Here is a 21,890-nt window from a genome sequence, read left to right on the forward strand (position 1 = left end):
CAAGGTTTCAAAACAAAATGATAGGAATTAACAGTGGTTATTATGTTACATATTGTTATCTTCAACTACATTGCTCAGATTATCAGATGTAATAATGGAACATTATTTAAACGATTAAAGAGAGTAAAGAAATATTTTTTAAAAAACATTAGAGACAACACAGAGTTTCACTGGACAAAATAGTAGGAACTCACCAATGGTTGTTCTATCCTACTGTATTTCTTAAGCATATTTAATTACACTCTGAACCACATCTCTTAAAGGTTAATTTTTATTCCCCATGATCTGAAAGGTTTTTGGTTTTATTTTGTCTTCCAGCTCTCATGAAATATCATATTTTAAATACTCTCCAATGTTCTGAGGCCATTATGGGAGGAGCAGTGTTTGAGACCATGGAAGGAAACACAATTGAGATAGGTTGTGAAGGTGACAGCATAACGATAAATGGAGTCAAAATGGTGAACAAAAAAGATATTGTGACCAATAATGGTGTGATCCATTTGATTGATGAGGTTCTCATCCCTGATTCAGGTGAGCATTGTTTCCAAACTTTTTTATTATTACTTACCAATTATGGTGTCTCAAGAGTAAGTCCATGAAAAATGAATGTGCAGAATAAAGAATGGCTTGTGACCCGCTAACACAAAATCAGCAGTGGGCTAGCTGAGCGCTCAGTAGTCTACCTATGAAGTCCTGGGCATTCCAGGCATGGAACTTTACCTTCTTAGGGTTAATAACATCTAACATTTACAAATAGGTAAAGGCATACAAAGATTCCACAGTACAAGAGTGTTGTCTTGAAAATGAAAGGGAAGATATACTTCCAAATGACTAGCTTTGGATACACCAAAAAGCTGTCTCACTCACGAGGGTAGAAAGAGATGAGAGGTGAGTGACAGAAAAGCAGAGAAAACTGTAACAGGAGACAGAAATCAATTTTCCTTCTGAAATTCTTTGTGTTTATCAACAAATGAAACAGAATCTGAAACTATCTTACTAGGAAAGAACAAGATGTCTACAAGGTTGACAGTGCAGTAAATATCTTACAGTATGAAAACCAAGACTTGAGTTACTAATCTCTTGATGATGATAATAACAATGATGACATGGATGGAATGGCTATGGTTTATTTTACAGCCAAACAAGTTATGGAGCTGGCTGGAAAACAGCAAACCACTTTCACAGACCTTGTGGCCCAGTTAGGCCTGGCATCGTCTCTGAAGCCAGATGGGGAATACACATTGTTGGCCCCCGTGAACAACGCCTTTTCTGGTATGTACTTGATGCTGTTGTTCTTGCGCTCCCCTTAACAGACATTTTTTTTCCAAAAACTTTTATTATTATTTGCAGTAAGAAATTACAGGGTTTTTTCCAAGGTGTTGGTTATTTCTACATTGTTTGCGCAAGCATAACGTGCTAGCATTAGGTTAACTACAAAAATGTCCTTTATTTCAAAAAATTTCATTATACTAGGTCATAGCACATGGGCAGCAAAAATTTATTATAAGAAGTATTCAGTTATTCTGTGAATCTAATAATATTTCCAGACCTCATAAAGATGCATTAATAGATCTTACATAAAATGAATTTCATATTTGTTTGGCACAAATATATTAGAAATAAATCAGTGTATTTTATAGCTAAGAATTTGGAAATTATAAATAAATAAAAACAAGAGACTTTTACACACTTCCAAATCAGGATGGAAAATACTATGTTTTTAATTGAATACTTGCTATTTACTGACAATGTTTAGATTAATGGAAACAGATATTTTCTAGAAAAATTATTTCACAAAAATATTTAAATATTTTGTTAGATAGATTTAGTAATTAAAATGCATTTTTACATTTTTTCCAAGTATTAAATCATGATATACAAAATTAGTCTGAAAAAAATCAAATTCCTAGAAATGATTGTTCTCTTTGTAACAGTGATGCCCAGGTTTGACTTCAGTCTATCTTTAAGACATTGTATGCTTTGATTCTCTTTACAATAATAAAGATGAACTTCTAGATGATTCATCAAAAATCACCTATGTGACTAATGGATATCTAATTGTCAGAGGAAGAAAAACCTGGCCCTTGTGAGGGTTTAGCTTTTGTCAATAACCACCATAAAAATGTAGCCCTAACAGAGATGGAGCCTATGGTCTCAGTTGCATATCACCATGTTATAATCATTTGATGCAACAGATCATAGAGTTTTGAACTGCTGACTTGGATTGCTCTGCTTGAGCATTATTTGACTTATCCATTATATGAGTAGAGGATCCACACCCACGAAATTAGAGATCATCCATTTCCATGCTTTTCTCTTACTAGGACAAACTTTAGTATTTTCCTTATAAAATAAAGCTCTTTCTTAATTAATTTGTTTATAGATGATACTTTGAGCATGGATCAACGCGTTCTTAAAGTAATGTTGCAGAATCACATATTGAAAGTAAAAGTTGGTCTTAGCGAGCTTTATAATGGACAGATACTTGAGACCATTGGAGGCCAAAAACTCAGAGTCTTCGTGTATCGTACAGTAAGTGAATCAAAACAAAATCAAGTGTCCATTTTGACCTAAATGTTAAAGGTCATGCACATATCAAAGAATGTTGCTGCAGTTAATGTTTCTCAGAATTTTCTAAATGTAACTTTAATAGTAGGTATTCACTGGAAGACAAAGAAACTGGGTAAATTAGGGAAAAAGACTGTGAGGAAAATATACCAAAAGATAATTTGCATTACTTTCATTAAGTAAAAGCATTTATGTTCTGAATCACTGATTACTTGAAATTTCAGGAGGCAACAAAACCCCTCTAGAATAAGCTTTTACTTGATAAAATACATAATCTTATATGATAGTTTTTACATGGAATAAAAAATACAACATGATGTTCAATTGTATTTCTTGATTCAACAATGGAACACCTTTTAAATAACTTTCAAAATAAGATTTGATAGACAAAGGAACATTTCTGGATGCTATCAAATAATTCCAGAGTACTTTTATCAGCAGGAAAGCTTTTATATATAGTACTTGTCAAAATTGGAGAGCAACTATTGGAAGTGTTCAGTTTCTCTCCAGGAAGCATTTGATCTACAAGTAAAAGTTTTCATAGGAATTCAGCCATTTCCTAGGGTTGACTATGGCATTCAGGCTCACTACAGCTCCACAACCTCAAGGAACACATTTTATATTATGCAATAAATTGGTTTCACTTTAAATTATATATATACATATATATATGGTGTGATGAAAATATGTGGTAAATATTTTTTTTAATTTATTACAATAAAAAGTACACTGCTAATGATCCCCCTACAAATGCTCCCTGTCATTTTGTACACACTTGTCCCAATGTTCTCACCACTTTTTTAAGTAGCACTGGAAATCCTCATTTATACCTTTACCTGGTTTGATAACAGCAATAAAAATATGAATATTGCTACTGAGTGCCACCACTGCAAAAGCAGACTTCAAAAAAATACCCAATTTGGCAATGTGCAACTTCTCGATCTTCTCCAAAGGAAAAAATGACCAGGAAAAATAGGCGTTTTTAACCTACTCAGGGCATTGAAGCAACCATGACAGTGCAACTAAAAACATTCATGAAAGGGGAATTTCAGAACTCTTTCAGAAAGTGGCAAGAATAGTGCAATGGGATGAATGTTTATACTATGCGGAAGCACTGTGAGGTGAATTAATGGCTACTTTTATCATGTTTTCCTTAATGTAAGCATTCACCATAACATTTATCACAATAATATGCAACAATTGTTCAAAAACTATAATTGGGGCTGAAGATATAGCTCAGTGGCACAATCACCTGCCTGGCAAACGCAAGGTCCTGAGTTCAATTCCTGGTACCAAAAAAAAAACAAAAAAACAAGTGGCCACATTTTTATGTGGCAAACAAAAACTATAATTAAATCAATAATTTGAGCTATAATTAGTAGGAGCTTATAGTCAAGAAAATATAGTAAATCTAGAGACAGTGAAGTCTAGAAACTTTATGATTAATATTGGCCTAAAAAAATACCTACAGAAATAGAACTAGAGGAAAGGAGGAGAAGAAAGGGGACAGAAAGAATTAAAATGTACTATATCCATGTAGCAGTTCTCCATGATGAATACAAGTATTATGTACTGCAATCATGTAGCAATAAAGATAAAATTTTTAATGTTTTAAAAATAAAGAAAAAATACCTAGAAATATGTTATTTAAAAAGAAAAAGAAATATAGAAAATGCAGGGACTGGGGATTTAGCTCAGTGGCACAGCGCCTGCCTGGCAAGCGCAAGGTCATGAGTTCGATTCCCGGTACCGGAGAAAAACCAAAAAAAAAAAAAAAAGAAAGAAAATGCAAAAAGTGGAATTCTACAAAATTTTTGTAATTTACTGACAAAACTCCCTGCTTAATGTATAAGGTGCCTTGACTAATAGTAGAAACTGTGGTTAGACTGGAAATGTGTAGTAAGATTATTCTGGCCTCAGAGTACAAGTGGCCTCAGGCCAATACTGTATAGAAATGCAAATATGTAATTATACCACGTGCTGATTCTCAAGCAAAGAAAAGAATATCATATATCTTTCTTTGCTTTTCTAGTCTGTCTGCGTTGAAAATTCATGTATGGTGAGAGGAAGCAAGCAAGGAAGAAACGGTGCTATTCATGTATTCCGAGAGATCATCACACCAGCCGACAAATCCTTCCATGAGAAACTAAAGCAAGACAAGCGCTTTAGGTAAGCTTATTAGTTGCACGTCTGCAAAAGAATGAGATTTAGCAACATATTCTTGTTTCACAGTTAATACTCCAAAAGACATTCAGCTTCTTGTGTTGCTCAGAATATAAATTAGAATATGAAGTTCACGCCAATGTTCTCAAAACTGATGTTTTGAATCTAACATATATATGCTCCCTCATATATATGATTTAATGGACAAAATGAAAATTGAACAGGATGAAATACATCTTGCAAATTTTCTTGCAATTAAGATTTTTAGAAATGATAGACTACTTCATAGAATATAATATGAAAACAAAGCTGCTATATCATTATAGACTGTGACCTTGCAAAATTTTATAAGATAAAAACAAAAGTAAAGAAATGCCAACGTTATATGTTATATTTAAAACCTTCCATATTATGAAACGTTACTAACAGATAAATTGCATTTGAAACGTGTAACAATATATGAGGAACTGTTTGGTTCTCTCCCCAGTATATGGTTCTTTTCTACTCTATGCATTGCTTTTGTTTCTTTTTTATGCTTGGTGAATAATCATCTTAAATGCACGTCTAACCAAAGCCATCTATATATCCTTCCTGCTCAGTATCTTCCTTAGCCTACTGGAAGCTGCAGACTTAAAAGATCTTCTGTCACAGCCTGGAGAATGGACTTTGTTTGCACCAACTAATGATGCCTTCAAAGGAATGACAAGAGAAGAAATGGACATTTTGATTGGTAGGTACAAGAGAATACCAGATATTTGCTGCATGATTTCAGGACCTCAGCTCTTCTCCAAGCTTTCCTGCTCAGATATCACCCTAAAAATTGTTCCCTCTTTCATATTTATGGCCAGCTTTAAATTTCCTTTAAATCCACGTGGGATGTGCGGAAGGTCATTTCATTAAAGTTCTTAAACTGCTTTCTCCCATGGTTTTGTCTACTAAAACACACAATTATGTGGCCAAGTAGGAAATGGTTGTGATTTTGAAACTAGTTTCATTTTTTTCTTCAAGTAGGTTGGGCAGTATTTTGACTGAAATGACCAAATGTTTTAACATAACTTTGACACCAACTGGAGAGAACCATGGTTTTAGGAGAAAATGCAGTGTGGAAGAACTCTCTTCTCAATCTCCATCCTATCAAAATGTCAGAAAGTGTGACATATTCAATATATATTCTTGCCTTCTAGGGGACAAGAATGCTCTTCAAAACATCATCCTGTATCACTTGACCCCAGGAGTTTTCATTGGAAAAGGATTTGAGCCTGGTGTTACTAATATTTTAAAGACCTCACAAGGAAGCAAGATCTATGTGAAAGGAGTAAGTTATCTAGAATGAGCATATGAAAGTGTTTGTCCATCATTGAATTGTCTTCATGTCCATCCTTCATCAAATTTCTTGCTAATATCACTTTCTATTTTCATAGGTAAATGATACACTTCTGGTTAATGAATTGAAATCCAAAGACTCTGACATTATGACAACAAATGGTGTCATTCACGTTGTAGATAAACTCCTCTACCCAGCAGGTTAGTAATTATTGAACTTGTTGATGGACATGTTTTTCTTTTTTTATTATGAACCTACATTTTTATTTCACATTTTCTTTCTAATATTCATTTACTATTCCTCTTCATAGACATACCCGTGGGAAATGATCAGCTTCTGGAAATACTTAATAAACTGATCAAATACATCCAAATTAAGGTACAGATTTTATATCTAATCTCTTTAGCACACATTGCAGGTTTAACACAAGCTGCTAGAAATGTATGCATTAATATGTAAATATACCCTGGCCTTTGATTGCTTTGTTAATTGTGCACCACTGGCCCTGTGATGAAATGAAAATCTCTTCATGGTTTTGATCAGCAAATGTTTATTCAAAACTACCAAATAGCAAACTAAATGTTTTGGAAAATATTAACTTAAATCCGAGGTTGTCTTTATTCAAAAAGCCCACCATCCAATTTTAAAGATGCATCATATATATATATATATACATAACTAAAATTGTTATATTATCAAACACCTTGCCAATAAATAAAATGGAAAGATAGAAAATTTACTTATAAAAACAGTCCTTAATTAATTGTTAAAGGCAAAAAATGCTTTGTTTCTTCATACTTACAGGACTCAATTAGTAGAAACATAAAATAATAGTAAATGCATTTTACTTTCATTTTTCTACCATTTAAAACTTGGAATAACAAATGATTTTTGTGCCATCCAGCCTGATACAAAGCAACTATAATGTGATATTTTATAAGGCATTAATTTCTCCTAATTTTAATAATAGCTTTACTATTTTTATTTTAGTAAGAATTACCTTGATGTTGTAGTTTTACTAGTACAGCACCACATGTCATGTTACTAAATATAGACATTTATTTTCAGTTCGTTCGTGGTAGCACCTTCAAAGAAATCCCCATGACTGTTTACAGTAAGTACATGATGAGTGTTGGTTACATATAAGTGGGAAGATGACAAAAGAAAACACTTTCTTTGTATTTACAAAGACTATTGATAATCTGGTATTTACAGCTACAAACAATGGCAAATCTCATTCTTCCTGAATCAAGGCTTGAAACACAGGAGAGACCTCTGAGGATTGACCATTCATTCTCCTTAATTCCAATAAGACATTTTCCCACTCAGGAAAAACAGGAGTGCTATAATATGAAGAAGATAGTAAAATAAAATACTAATGTGTCAAAAAGCCAAAAAGAAAAAAAAAAAAAAAAGGACACACAAAGGGAATAGATTCTGAAAGGCATCCGAGCTGTCTGAAAATACAAATAGGTCGACATGAACAGCGTTGCCAAACCACTTTTCTCTCATCCTACCTAGAGCCCCTCAGCACTCTACAGGCAGGAGCAAGCACGTCTCATGAGTCCTGTTCTTTTTGTTGAAATAGTGTTTCAAAACTCTCCCTTTTTGAAATTGGACAAACCAACGCAGTATCTGCCTAAGGTCTCTGGAATCAAAAGTTCTTTTATTCCTTGCATTACCAGATTATCAAAATTGCAACTCTCTTGCTTTACAGTCTTAAAGGGTATTTCATTCTTGTAAATGTCATTTATAGAATACCTTTTTCATTGTGGGTTTTTCTTCCTTTTTCTTTCTTTTGATGTGGTTTTCAAAGCAGAAATTCTTTTTCATTTTGTTTTGACTCTACAACTAAACAATAAAAATACAACAGTAGCTAAAACATTACTTTAATCCCCTCACTTATTCTGGTTAAAAAATGTATTCTATTTCATACCATAAAAATCCAGGAGTTTGATTGCAAGCATTTTTCTTAAGATTTACATGAGATACAGAAAAGGACTAAAGTCAATGTAAAGAGCAAAACAAAATGTCTGCTGCTGTGACTGATTCAAATTATGTGAAATCATAGCCAATTTCATTTTCAGCTCAGCTCAGCACAGTTTTAAGATTTCATTGGAATAATGATTTAGCATAATATAAACTCCAGCCTAAAAATATTCAATTATGTTAAAAAATATATTTTACAACTAATTTAAAAAATCCTGTGGGCTCTATTCACCAGACATGGTATGTTATCTTTCTCCACCAAAGATATAGGTCTCTATCACACTTACCTCTCCTTCTTTATCTATGTCCCTTCCACCAGTATCCATATATGTCAATACGTTTTACTTATAAGCCAAAATATTACTATAACTCTTTTATTATTCTTACTAAATTGTATTTTTACTCACTGAGTGTGAGCCATATTTCATATAAGTTGACAGGTCCAATGACTTGCCAATAGATTAGAAATTTCTAAAAAAAGCTCTGAGATTTACACTTCAATGTTAGATAATTTTTTTATGCCTGTCAGAATGGGTATGCTGCTATTCAGAGGCATTTCAGAGGTAGAGACTAACTAAATCAAAGATTTTATTTTTATATTCATTGACTTAACTTGTCTTTAAAATTTCTTTAATTTCTTTGCTGCTTATTATTCTTATCTCCCAAATATCATACATTTTTAAAAGGGGATAGTTTTGTCATAAGCTGTCACATACTGAACGTTTGAAACCTAGAGAGGCTCAGTCCTTAGACTGAGCAGTCAAAACTGCTTAACTTTTCAGAAAAAGCAAGGTCGAGAAAAAGCTACTGACCAATTAAACATCCTAAACTTACTTAATGTAATGTAAAACGAAAAGTAGGCAGAAGTAATTAATCCACTTTCACAGTGACAGCAGCAATATCTGTGCACTTGATCTTCATGGGAAGCTCCCTCTGGCAAGACCACTTGTGGAATCCATGCTATAACTGGACACACAGACTTGATGATATGTTCAAGTTTCATAACTTGAGATATTTATAATTTATATTTATAATTAATAATTTATAATTTAATATTTATTTTAAGATCGATTGAAACATAGTATTAAGGGCTAGAATCTACACTGATTCAAAAGGTTAACAAAGGGAAATACCTCAGACAGGAGATGAGAATGGACTGGAACTCAAGATGTGCTAGCATCTCAACTCCAAGGTATCAAAAACTATCTCACGAGGGCCTGGGGATTTAGCTCAGCGGCAAAAAAGCCTGCCTGGCAAGAGCTAGGTCGTGAGTTCGGTTCCCGGTACCGGAGAAAAACCAAAAAGAAAAAAAAAAAAAAATGATGTAACAAAAACTATCTCACGATTGCAGTTAATTGCATTAGGCCATTATCTATTTGGGACTGTCTTTTAAGGTTTCTACTAAGAAATGAGAAAAGAGAAGTAGCTCTGGTTGCATGACTCCAGAGGCACATTTCCAGATAACCCATCTAACCAAAGTCACCCAAGTATTGGACTGCTATTTAGAAAAAATTTGCACATTATTATCTCTCTTGGGTAAATGACATACATTTAGAATATATATTTTAAATTTAAGAATGGCCACCTGGAAGATGAAAATTAAAGACATTTTAGGCTCAGTTTAAAGGCTGACCATATCATACTTGTTGCATAGAGCTCATGATTGGCTGGCTGAAAAATATTCTTTATGTTTTCTGAACTATTTCTTATATTTTCCTTTCTACATGACTTTATCAATGCATGAAAAACAACTTGAGTCTTTATTTCAATATCTTTCTTTTAATTTAGAAAGAACCCAACTAATGTACTTTAAAACATGAATTACATGAAATTAATCATGTTTATTTGTCTTCTGTTGATATACAGCCAATATTTTCAAGAAGTACAAAAGAAGGTAAAGAGCGTTAGTGGTACAGTTCAAAATGATAGATCTCTAGATAGAATTTCTCATTTAGTGAGTGTTTATTTACTGGAAAAATCCAAGACATTGGACTTCAGAGTTCAACATCTGGACAAGAGAAGACATTAATTATGCACCATGATCACTTCCTGTATTTAAATGCCTGAACTATTGCCACATCTGATAACTCGGCACCCTACAATGATCAAAAACAAAGAAGGACAAGTTTGTTCAGGTTGTTTTTATGTAAATATCATTCATATCCCACTTTTATACTTTCAGCAACTAAAATAATAACCAAAGTTGTGGAACCAAAAATTAAAGTGATTCAAGGCAGTCTACAGCCTATGATCAAAACTGAAGGTAAAAAAAAATCGATGCTATACGTGGTTCCTTTTATTATGAAAAAACATTCATAAAATATACTCATTTCTATGAATGTCTCCACATTCTTTTTGAAACTAACACAGCATGCTCACAAGGTTGCGAAAGGTGGAGTGAACTTCATTTAGCAAAATAGATGGTGCATTCCTAATACTTTCAGTACATTTACTTATATTTAACTCAACTTTGAAATTAATTGGCATTGCCTTAGCACTAATACCCAGATACTCACTACACAAAAGGATGTTGAGTATTTTTACTGTAGCTAAACTCTGTTAGAGCTTGTATTTGTTTTGTAGCTTTGTTTCCAACCTCCTCACATGATCTCTTGTGTACCATTACAAGAAATTTGTCCACAATAGGCAGGCATTTTTTATTCAGCATTCTCAGAGAACATAGAAGGTAGACACTGATGAAAGCTTTTAAAATTACAACCACACATGATGTATTTTAATATTATAAGAAATAGATGAAGAGATCCAGCCTTGACCCTTATATATATATATATATATATGTATATGTATCTTGTGAGGTTTTAAATAAATACAGTCATTCTCTCTGCTATTCCTATCTAGGTCAGCTAACTTAACATCTCTGATATTACCTTTATGTAGTGTATTTTAATTATTTCAAAGAAATAAATTAGGAAATTTTCATTTCTATGTCTATGTCTAGGTATCTTTAACCCTTTCCACAAAGAACAGATCTTGTTATCTCCTTTACTATTGAGGAAAGACAGAAACAGCATTTCAAAACAAGGAAGAGATTACGTCTTGACTTGCATCTCAGGAAATTATTACTGTAACTTTTTTATTTGATTACATCTTTTCATTCTGTAGTTTGAGATAGCAATTTCTTGAGTACATGTGTCTTTTCCTTTTAAAGTGATTTAAAATTTAGTCACAAAACACAGGTAAAGTTGATTTCCTAGCTAATTCATTATCTGTAGTATTATTCATTCTTGACACATAAGATTGGAGTAAAGTTTGAAATATGTCCTTACATTTTTTGAATATTAGATATATGGCCATTTCATTGTTTTTAAATGTTGATGAAGAGAGTTTATAGTTTTGAAAAGAAATTAAATGAAGCAATTCCTGTTGAAAATATTTCTTAATAATTTCACTGAAAAATGAGTGAATGATTCTTGATAATATCGTTGCTTTTAAAAATCAGATTCTCTAGAATTTTATTATAACTTACATATAGCTTCCATAACACAAATCACTCACATTTGTCATTGTTCTTATTTTCAAAGACTCCTCTTTCTTCATTCAGGTTTATTCATTCAACTCATTTTTCTTCTCAATCTCCATCATCTGAGTTCTATACTGTTTTTATTTCTTCAATTAAGAGAACTAAGAAAATAAATTTCTACCTGGATTCTTCCTTCAGAGAGTACATGAATAAAAAAGGGTCATGTCACCTATTCCTAATTTCAAAGATTCAGACATTTTACTTCTAAGTAGCATAACAAAAGAACAAATACTCTTCCTGCCAACCTTTACAATTTTAAGGCCTCTAAGATTGGTACTGGCATTTCTTTCTTCTTATTTGAATTTTTTTGTGTCTCACTGATACTTTTGAGCTCTTGCTAAATACTTTAGTGTGAAGAACATAATTTTAAAATTTCTTAAAGAAGTATCTAACCAAATTTTAAAGTTAACAACAAGTCAGTGGAAATTAAATTGAGCACATAGCTATTAAATGTTCATTGCGGGGATATTCTCCTAGATGCTGTAAATATATTTTAAAAATTGCTTAGTAAAATCACTACCTTCAGACAGCTTAAGTACAGAAGATATTTCTGAAATTTTTAAAGAAAAATCAATTTAGATGTTATGTTAACTGACTTTCTTAAACTCCTTACACATTCTTTCTTTTTGAACTGAATATATCTTAAAAACTTGATCTTCTATTTTATATTCAATATCCACTGGCCCGGTAGATAAAAAAAAAGTTATGGTCTGAACTCTTTATGGTTTGAACAAATTACATCCTTGTTTTCATTCCTTCAGATTATTCTATTTAATCCTGGGTAATGGTGTGTGTTGATGATTTCTTCAGAAGTAAATAAATTGCCTCAAAGATATATAAATATAACTGCATTCAAGTCTTTAAGGATATTACAGTATGAGTTAAATGTACTGAACTTGATTTTTCTTATGCCTCTATAAAATAATTTTGAATAACTACTGTAGTAAGCTTTCTAACATTCAAAATGATTTTTCTCTGGGAGCAAAAATCATTTTGTAAGTCAAATGCAGCACTTGTTCAACTTGCATTTGAAGAACTATTTAACTATTAATCAGTTATTTTTTTATCATTCTTGTATGAAAGGTAGGTACTCAAATACATTTTCCCATAAAACCTGAGGTAAGTATATGAGATTTTTGTAAATGTACAGTCTTGAGTGACTAAAACACTTAAAGTAAAATTTTTTAATAAAGAGTAATGGATGATAACTGTTCCATGAAGTAAAATATAAACTGGCTATCAACTGAGAAACTCAAAATTATAAATTTGTATGATTCATAAAGTATTGTCTCATACAACTTTGTGCGTTCAAACTGACTAATAAATGAGTAGATGTATACATTACTTTAAATGCTAAAGCAGACGAAAGTGATTGTAGTAGTATATCAATTAATGTTTATTTTGTTTTCATAAATAGTCCCTAACCTAAAGATAATGGAATACATTTAGAACTGATTTTACAAAACCTGAAACACTTTGAGTAGCACCAAATGTTGGAATAAACTTCCTATCCTGATACACTTAAAAGGCTACTTGAACATAATTTGTCTCCTAAACTAATGTTATAGGACCCACATTTTCAAAGATCCAAATTGAAGGTGAACCTGAATTCAAACTGATTAAAGAAGGTGAAATAAGAACAGAAGTCATCCATGGAGGTATGTAACGTTTTACTAGTGCCTGGGTAGCATCACATGATTATTTTGAAATAGTGCTTGTTCAGAAATATTGGACATCTAAAGTTTCCCCTCGGTGTTTGTCTTGTATAAATTGGTACAATCATTTTTTTAAGCTACAGGTTTTTTTAGTAGCCAGTCAGAAAGAAAATATAATTTATTTATGAATGGATACTGTCAGAATTCATGTAATCCTCAAGGCCCAATGAAATTGCCATTGCTTCTCCATATGTATGACTATAAAATAGAATGATCATGAGACTGGTAGTGCTGAACTTAGAAATAAAAGGAAAAAATAACTAATATAAAGACTGTACTAATAACCCACTACTAAGGTTTTTTATAGGGTGGCCCTTCCAGTGATGGAGAGTCAGCTTCCCAGCTGGTCCTCTTCTTAACCAAAGGTTTGAGATACAACTGCTATCTTCAGACTTGAATTTATTTGAGATATGTTCCAGTAGTGATCCTGATTAAACCTTAAATACTAATGTTTCAAGGAATATAGCCCATCATTAAAATGCCTCGCTCAGAGATGTATAGAAAATATATAAAGATAAATCAAATGCATTTTTCTTCACCAACTTTCAGATCCAATTGTTAAAAAGTACACCAAAATCATTAATGGAGTGCCTGTGGAAATAACTGAAAAAGAAACACGGGAAGAACGAATTATTACAGGTGATATTTAGTTTCACACATGGAACTATGCCCACAGAATAAATATAATATAGTAGTTAATATTAAAAAATATTTGTAAGGATCATTAGAGAATCTAATGAAGTCACTTCCATGGTAGTTACTAAGTTATTTTTTTCCTTGAAAAAGTAATATCATATATAAACCACTTATTATTCAATTGGAAATTTCTAAAAAGTTTAGAAGCATGTGTTTTATTAAGTGTATGACATATGCATAAATGCTCTCTTATATGCTATTTTTATTTAAGATTTATTAATGAGTTATTGAGTACCAAAAGCAATTTCCTCTTTTGATTTTCTATAAATGTTAAGATCCATACATCTATATACCAAAATGTATATAAATATATGTAAAAACAATTCACCAAGAATTTTAGTAAACCTTTGTAGCAATCTCTCAGGTATGAATCAACCTAAAATTCTAAGTTCAATTATACTCTACACATTTGTTTAAGTAGTCAGCAAATATGTCTTGTGCCACATGTTTCTGAAAAGAGATTTCATTGAAACACAGCCATGTCTATTCATTTATGTAATGTCTGTGTCTGCTTCCCCGCTACACTGAAAGATCTGAACAGATGCAAAACAGGCTATGTGGCCGACAAAGTCTAAAGTACTTGCTTTCTGGCCATTTACAAAAGAAGTTTACCTATCCCTGTTTACTCCCTTTTTAAAAAATTGTCTTTCCGTTAGGTCCCGAAATAAAATATACTAGGGTTTCTGCTGGAGGTGGAGAAACGGAAGAAACTCTGAAAAAATTGCTGGAAAAAGGTCAGCATACCTAGAAAAACATGTGACTTTAATCTATCTCTACCCACATCCCAAATCATCTCTAAAGCCTTAAACATGAGCTCCATCATTGTCAAGTTCTCATTCCATGGTTAAATTCCATACCATATTTTAAGGAAAAAGTCCAGAAATACGGAAGGAAGAATAAATGATAGTCATATCGATTGTTTGTTAAATATTGCTTAACAGTTGTATCAGCAAATTCTCATAACAAAACTCAGCAGAGGCTGATACAAGAAGATTGTGAGTACAAGTCCCACTATAAATCAAGCAATTTAGCAAGACCTTAAGGAGTTGGAGCTGTATAACTCAATGGCAGAGCACCCATGGTTAAAATAAATGAATAAATAAATAAAATAAAAAGAGGCCAAGAATATAGCTCAGCGGGCACAGCACCTGCAAGACAAGGGCAAAGTATGGAGTTTGATTCCCTGTACAAAATAAATATATATACCTCAGAGAGTTGACCCAGAATTCTTATTGGGAAGTTGCCATTAGTGATCACATCAAATCTCCCAACGTGTTTTAATATAAACCAATTTCTGCTATAAAAATGTATCCTCTCAGAGGTCAGCAAGGTCACCAAATTCATTGAAGGTGGTGATGGTCATTTATTTGAAGATGAAGAAATTAAACGACTGCTTCAGGGAGGTTAGTAAAAGAGCAATAACTAACCCCCTTAACAGGTTCTGGTTAAATTCTTCAGCTTTTTAAAGACTGACTGTGTGGGTTTTTCTTTAAATCAGGTGAAAAAAAGCTAACATTAACTCTTGTCTTATCAAGTCAAGTGATTTGCTGAAATAATAACTATAAAGAAATTATCACTCATTTATACGGTCTTTAAAAAGTTCTGTGGTATAAAGCTTGGGGCAATGAATATTTTTTGTCCTAATACAGATAACTGTGGGGATATTTTGAGTATGTGAAAAAGGACTAATTTTTAAATTACTAGCTATTAAGCCTAAATTTGACATGCTTTTTATGTTTTCAAAAACTTATTCACTGCCCCCATGACAGCTATAAAAGGCATGATTTTTAAGAGCATAAATATAGCAAAAAACAGTGCGTTTAGCAACTTTCTTTCCCAAAACTATATTCTTGTGAATGAGTATGTTTCTTTTGTTTGAGATAATCTATACCTAAAAATGTAGATTATTTATACACAAAACTAATCCTTAAAATATGGAATTTTCTCCATCTACTACATTAAATGAACCTACCCTCAAATCAAAAGAGAAAAAACAAAGAATTCAAAAGACTACACAAACTCGAAACGGTAATCACTCAAATCGTAAATGCTAATAAAAATACAATTTTGATCATTGGTATCTGAATAAATGAATTTCCTGTTTCATTTGACTCACAACAAAAATGTTAGACTAAAAATTATTTTAGACAAATATTTCCAATATTTTAAAATATCCTCTGTAATACACTATGAATTGAGATGTATAACTGAAGTTTGATATTTATCCAGCTTAAAGTACAAATAACGTTTCTGCTTGTAATTCTAAAATTTATATGGCTATGCCCAAATACATAAATTGTCTGAGGTTTTATATATTTATGACAATTATTTTCTGATTGTTGTTTAACAATATAAAAATCCCTCACCTCATGTTTTCATACCTTTGATATTAAAATATTTTTCAAATTAATTGAAATTCTGATCTGAAAACTATGATTGCTTTCAGAACACAAACAATATATAATGTATCCTAAACTACAAGGAAACCAAAAATTTCTGTGAAATCTAATACAAAATTAACTCAACTACTCCCAAATACATAACTCTTTGCTCTGAAAATATACAGAGATTTGAAGGAAAAAGCAAACACATTATGAAGTTTCAACTGAATTCTTTGTTTTTTCTCTTCGTCCCTGCCTAGTAATCAGCTTTGTAGAATGGCAGTGCTTTTTAGAGAATGAATTAATCAGTAGCTTTCACTGTTTATAATGCTTTCCTTCATTTAGGCTAAAACTTCGGGTAAGTATGTTTTTCCCTCCTTCAATAAACTCTGTAATAAGTCCTTGATAAACAGCTCAACTAAATATTAAGGAAAGGACTCAGCCACAGGAAGATACACCTGCTACAAGTCAAGGCAATTATGTTCTACTTTTAGTTACTGGACTCTTTCTTCTCTCTTGTTTCTGTTCATTTCAGAGGTGATTCTTTCATTTCTCAGTATGTGAACTCTTGCCAGCTCTGTAAAGCTTCCTGTTCTGCAATGACATATCCTAAGTTTTATCAAAATATTTATAAGGTTTTTTGTCTCATTATGTACAGTATAGTTGTTAGTAACTGGACATTAATTAGATGTGCTGTTTTTCTTTTTCTAGCCATCTAAAATCATCAGGTCAGCATTAAGTCAAAATTATCCCCTTCACTAGTACTAAAAGATACTTATTTACAAAAAAAGAGCAATGTGAATAAAAATTACATCATGCCAGACTGGCTTTTTACTTCAGAATCCAGCTAATTCATTCATGTAGGAACCATTGTCTCCATTTCAAAACCTAGTGCTTTTTATCTGACCTGTACATAGTGTGAATGCTGTGGAGTATATAACACATTCTGATGAATTGAATGTGCTCCCCAGCCAGTTAACTCAGGATTGTTGGTAGAGTTAATTCTCTTTTTGTACTTGTTCTGTGACTTGTTGCTGAAATACTTTAACACCCTGAACTGAAAAAACACTCTCATAAGATGCACAGAATTTCTCATGTTTATTGTAGGTCAAACTATAGACTGTGCTGAAACTGCTCAAGAAATTAAAGCAAGATGTCAGTCTATAGAGAAAGGAACAGCACCCCCTCACACAAATCAAGATTGGCAAATGAGTCAGTGTAATGTGCAAAGATTTGTGATTTCTGTATAAAATATAGCCCCAACAGCAATGTTACCTACATTTATATGAGTTCACATATAGAATCCACTTACAATAATATTTTATGCTGAGTATTGCAAACTGTCAGCTAATGTTACTCCCACTATGAATGTCAATTAACATTTGCATGGTCAGTAAGATAATATTTTGCACCCTACTTCAAATTTCCAAAATCATCACTATGGAATATTGCAAAACAAAGGCAAAACTAAAAAAAATTTGCAACAATCAGACTGAAATATTTTACGTATTTTAGGACACATGATAGAAAAGAGGCATATGTGTTAAATGAATGATTGTTCTACCCTCTCACATTATACATCTCTGAAAATCATTTCATTCCACCCTCTCATTTTAAGATAGCAGAGAACCACGGGGAACAAATGTGATTTCTGCTTTTTAAACAGAGTTTTCTTCTAAGCTGTTGTCTTAACACTTCTTATTCTAGTATTATAGCAAAATAACAAATTAGCTTATATTTTATGAGATTTCAGAAATTTAAAAAAGCTATAATAGAAAAATACAGATTTCATTGATGGTTATGGTTGACATATAAAAAATAAGAAGTCAAAGTTTCAAGATAACGTCAAGGTAAGCAAAAATAAAGTCACTTGTCAACTAAGGAAAGGAAATATAGAATTGAGGAATATTTTGCAACTCTAAGAACTCAAAACTGCATAGTTAAAAATTGTTGTAGTTCTTACATGTTAGTTTTATTATTTAACAAGTTAATATTTTAAAAGTTTCATAGAGTCAGCAATGAATTGCGGGAGGAATGTTGGCATGTTTCCTGAATTGCTTATTATTACATTTCTAGAGTTATTAGGTCTATGTTATTTTGTTATCATTCATGATAAAACAATCAGAAACTGATCTAAAATGAGAATTTCACAGAGGCATGAATTACAAATGAGAATGAAAGCAAAGATAGGCAGCTATTTCTGGGAAGATTTTTGTAAACTGTGTACATCCTTGCATTGTGGTGTAACTCTCTTCACTAAAACATTAACAAAATTATGTTAGACATTTTCTTGGTGCAAAAATGGCACATAATGTGGGGCTCCAAAATCCACAATGATACAATGGATTTTGCAGTTAGTGAAATTAGATGATCTTATACAGATAACAACTATTTTTTCAATGTCAGTTTGAAATTTTAAAGACCCTAAAATTTACCACTCTAAAAAATATCATTTAAGTCATGATTGTTTAAAAAGTCATTTATTTCATGATTATTTAAAACTTCATACATTTCTGTTTAACTAGGGTCTCTTCTCTAATTTTATTCAGAATTGTCAAGTATTTCTAACTACACATCTTTAATTTTAGACACACCTGTGAGAAAGATACAAGCCAACAAAAGGGTTCAAGGTAAATGTTTTGACTTTAGTAATGTATCTGTATACATTTTTTTTAACAGTCTGAAAAACCAAAGTGGAATGTCTTAACGTACTTTATTGAACTTTGTTTTCTCTCAAAGAGAAAAGTTAGCCAGATTTGCTGCAAAGTGTTTGGTAATAAATATCTGAAAATAATATTTTAATGTCCTGCAGCACTATTATAAACTAAGTAGCACAAAAGGAGAAGCAAATAAACTTTATAAACAACAAGACACATTCAGCCACTGTGGTACACTTAAGTAAGGTCAAAAAAGAAATACTCGAATGCCCAAGCCAAGTGCAGGCAGAACTAAATCTTTAAAAATATTATATGAGGGGCTGGGGATTTAGCTCAGAGGCAAAGTGCCTGCCTGGCAAGCACAAGGTCGTGAGTTCAGTTCCCGGTACCAGAGAAAAACCAAAAAATAAAAAAAATAAAAAAATATTATATGAGACCAAGCTACGATTTGAGTGATAAGTAAATTAGAAATCATATAACAAAAAAGATTAACATAAATGCTTATACAATTTGATATCAATGTATATATTTATATATCTCTATATATCACAAGTTTACTATCATTTTCTTCATATTCACATAATTTGTAATTCTTCTTCAGGTTAGATCACATTAAAAGATCAAAGATTTGTTTGTAGAGCCAAGAGTAAATTACAATTATACACTAATAGTCAAAACAAACTACAAGACTTATAAATGCATTATAGGCAAATCAATCCAATATATAGAGACTTGAAATTAAAAGATAATTGTGCAAATGGTTTTTTATAGAAGGCTTTATCAGAAATTTCTCCTAACCACTCAAAACAATCCAAATTTTCTACATAATTAAAATCACCAAATTCCAAAGTATTATTTTATACAGTTTGGTCAAAACATGATCGTGATTTTTTATCACCATAAACTGAGGAGATAATCAAAGTACAGTTTATTACAACAAAAAATGATGATCCTTAATGGGTATCCACAAAATACCATGCTCTTAGACACTGAAGTTTCATCAAGATTTCACCTGCCTATTCTCCATTTTTCCTAATCAGGATCTAGAAGGCGATCGAGAGAAGGTCGTTCTCAGTGAAAAACCAAAAGCCAGACAACAACCCTCAGTCAGCAACCTCACCTGGAAAGAAAATTATGAGCGCTGCCTCGACTTCAAGAAATGAAACATCAGCACTAAGAAACAAGCCTTCAAACAATTCTGAACCCATATTTAATATCTGTTTTTCTGAATGAGAAGCATGAGGGAAATGGTGAAGTTAGTTTCCTGTAGAATAGGAGCTGAAGGAAATATAGCATCTTACAGGCTTTTGTATCTTGACATTAAAAGTTCTGACTAATTTTGGAATCTAACAAAGAAAATTCTTGTCACCAAGCTCATTACAATTTAAATTTAAGAATAGTGTGCTATTAGCTCAATCAGACAACTGAATTGCAAATGTATGGATGTGCATAATGGATAAACCAAAGGCATACACAGTTACCTCTCCATAGGAAGCTAAATTGTAAAAATGAGTGTTAGGTATACAACCGGCAAACAAAATAATTTTACACCCAAAGGCCTTACACATATCTAGTACAATGTGAGTTTATTGGTAAATTATATTATTTTTACAACTAATTTTGTACTCGAAATGTTTGTATGTTTTTTGCAATACATATTTTCTATCTCAAACATTTCAATAAAACCATTTTGCAGGTATGAACAGAATCATTCCAGATTGTTTAATTCAAAAACTCAAGGTTTAAATTAGAAATCCCTTTGGACTTGGGAATAGGGCTTTATACCTTTTTTATAAACAAGTATTCAATAAAGAAAATTGTATGAAATTAATATTTCTTGATTTTTTTCCAACTATTATTTTAATCATTAGATGATAAAATAATCATTGAATATTAACAGAGCATCTATGAGTGTGCTAAATTGAAAGATTCAGAAGATCACTCAGACAGACACCATCTCCAAAAAGCAAAGAGATAACCAATGATCTGCAATACACATTGGCTGTAACAGAATAAACAGCACTGCACAAACACAAAAATCAGTTAATGCATCTTTGGCTAGACATAGCAGGGGTCACAGATATACCTGTAATTTTAGGTAACATATGAGTCTCTGTGTAGCAAAAAAAAGTGATACAAATACTTTTATTCTGAGAATGATAAAGAGATTGGCTGAATCTACTCATACTTCACTGAGCGTCCTTAGCTTGGACTGGCTAAATGATGTTCAGATAATGGAATTTATACTGATAACAAACTGAGTGGTTGTATGTAACAAAATTAACCATACAATGGAGAGCAGTCATTGGGAAACTATAAAACTAAATCCATTCAGAAAGAAGATATCAGACTTGACTCTAGAGGTCCAGCTTGGATCACAGAAGTTGGATCCACCACTAAAGTATCACTGAAGGACCCAGAAAGCTTCTTTGGTACAGATTCTTTTTAAAGGGGTATTTGAGGTGAGGAAATGAGATAAAATGTCTGAGAACATCATTTACTGGAAAGTGTTCAGTAACTTTGGTTTTCCAGAATTCTTTTAGTCTTTGGTCTACTATTAGAGTCCCTGCCAGGAAAGAAAATATCCTCCCAAGAAAACAGTACCTATCACGTAGAGACTCTCAGCTTGTGATCTTCCCAATCTGATTCAGAAGATTTGGTCCAATAGAAAAGACTCAAACATTATCGTTACATTTTAGATCTAAAATGTCCACCAAAAGTTTCATGTATTTGGAGCTGGGGTCTCATTGGAACAGACAGACTACTATATTTTTTATTCTCTCTCTCTCTGTGTCTCTGTGTCTCTGTGTCTCTGTCTCTGTCTCTGTTTCTCTCTATGTCTCTGTTTCTCTCTCT

The 21,890-nt window shown here is 32.1% G+C and overlaps 1 protein-coding gene across 7 annotated transcripts in view; it reads left to right on the top strand.

Moving 5' to 3' along the window:
- Postn (periostin, osteoblast specific factor) overlaps positions 1–20,862 on the top strand; it is a 34,256-nt gene extending 13,394 nt beyond the window's left edge. The window contains exons 8-23 of one of the 7 annotated variants that reach the window (XM_005387655.2): positions 319–531; positions 1,138–1,272; positions 2,384–2,532; positions 4,601–4,737; positions 5,331–5,461; positions 5,916–6,046; positions 6,153–6,255; positions 6,366–6,433; positions 7,124–7,169; positions 10,227–10,307; positions 13,154–13,243; positions 13,850–13,939; positions 14,653–14,730; positions 15,316–15,399; positions 18,966–19,007; positions 20,075–20,862. In XM_005387655.2, coding sequence (XP_005387712.1) covers positions 319–531; positions 1,138–1,272; positions 2,384–2,532; positions 4,601–4,737; positions 5,331–5,461; positions 5,916–6,046; positions 6,153–6,255; positions 6,366–6,433; positions 7,124–7,169; positions 10,227–10,307; positions 13,154–13,243; positions 13,850–13,939; positions 14,653–14,730; positions 15,316–15,399; positions 18,966–19,007; positions 20,075–20,112 — 1,616 coding nt within the window. In that variant the 3' untranslated portion in view covers positions 20,113–20,862. The remainder of the gene's footprint in view (positions 1–318; positions 532–1,137; positions 1,273–2,383; positions 2,533–4,600; positions 4,738–5,330; positions 5,462–5,915; positions 6,047–6,152; positions 6,256–6,365; positions 6,434–7,123; positions 7,170–10,226; positions 10,308–13,153; positions 13,244–13,849; positions 13,940–14,652; positions 14,731–15,315; positions 15,400–18,965; positions 19,008–20,074) is intronic. The other 6 variants (XM_005387657.2, XM_005387656.2, XM_005387658.2 and 3 more) reach the window with 6 other exon arrangements.
- The last annotated feature ends 1,028 nt before the right edge of the window (positions 20,863–21,890 follow it).

The sequence above is a fragment of the Chinchilla lanigera genome, unplaced genomic scaffold, assembly GCF_000276665.1.
Source record: "Chinchilla lanigera isolate Chin_1 unplaced genomic scaffold, ChiLan1.0 scaffold00030, whole genome shotgun sequence".
Taxonomy (NCBI): domain Eukaryota; kingdom Metazoa; phylum Chordata; class Mammalia; order Rodentia; family Chinchillidae; genus Chinchilla; species Chinchilla lanigera.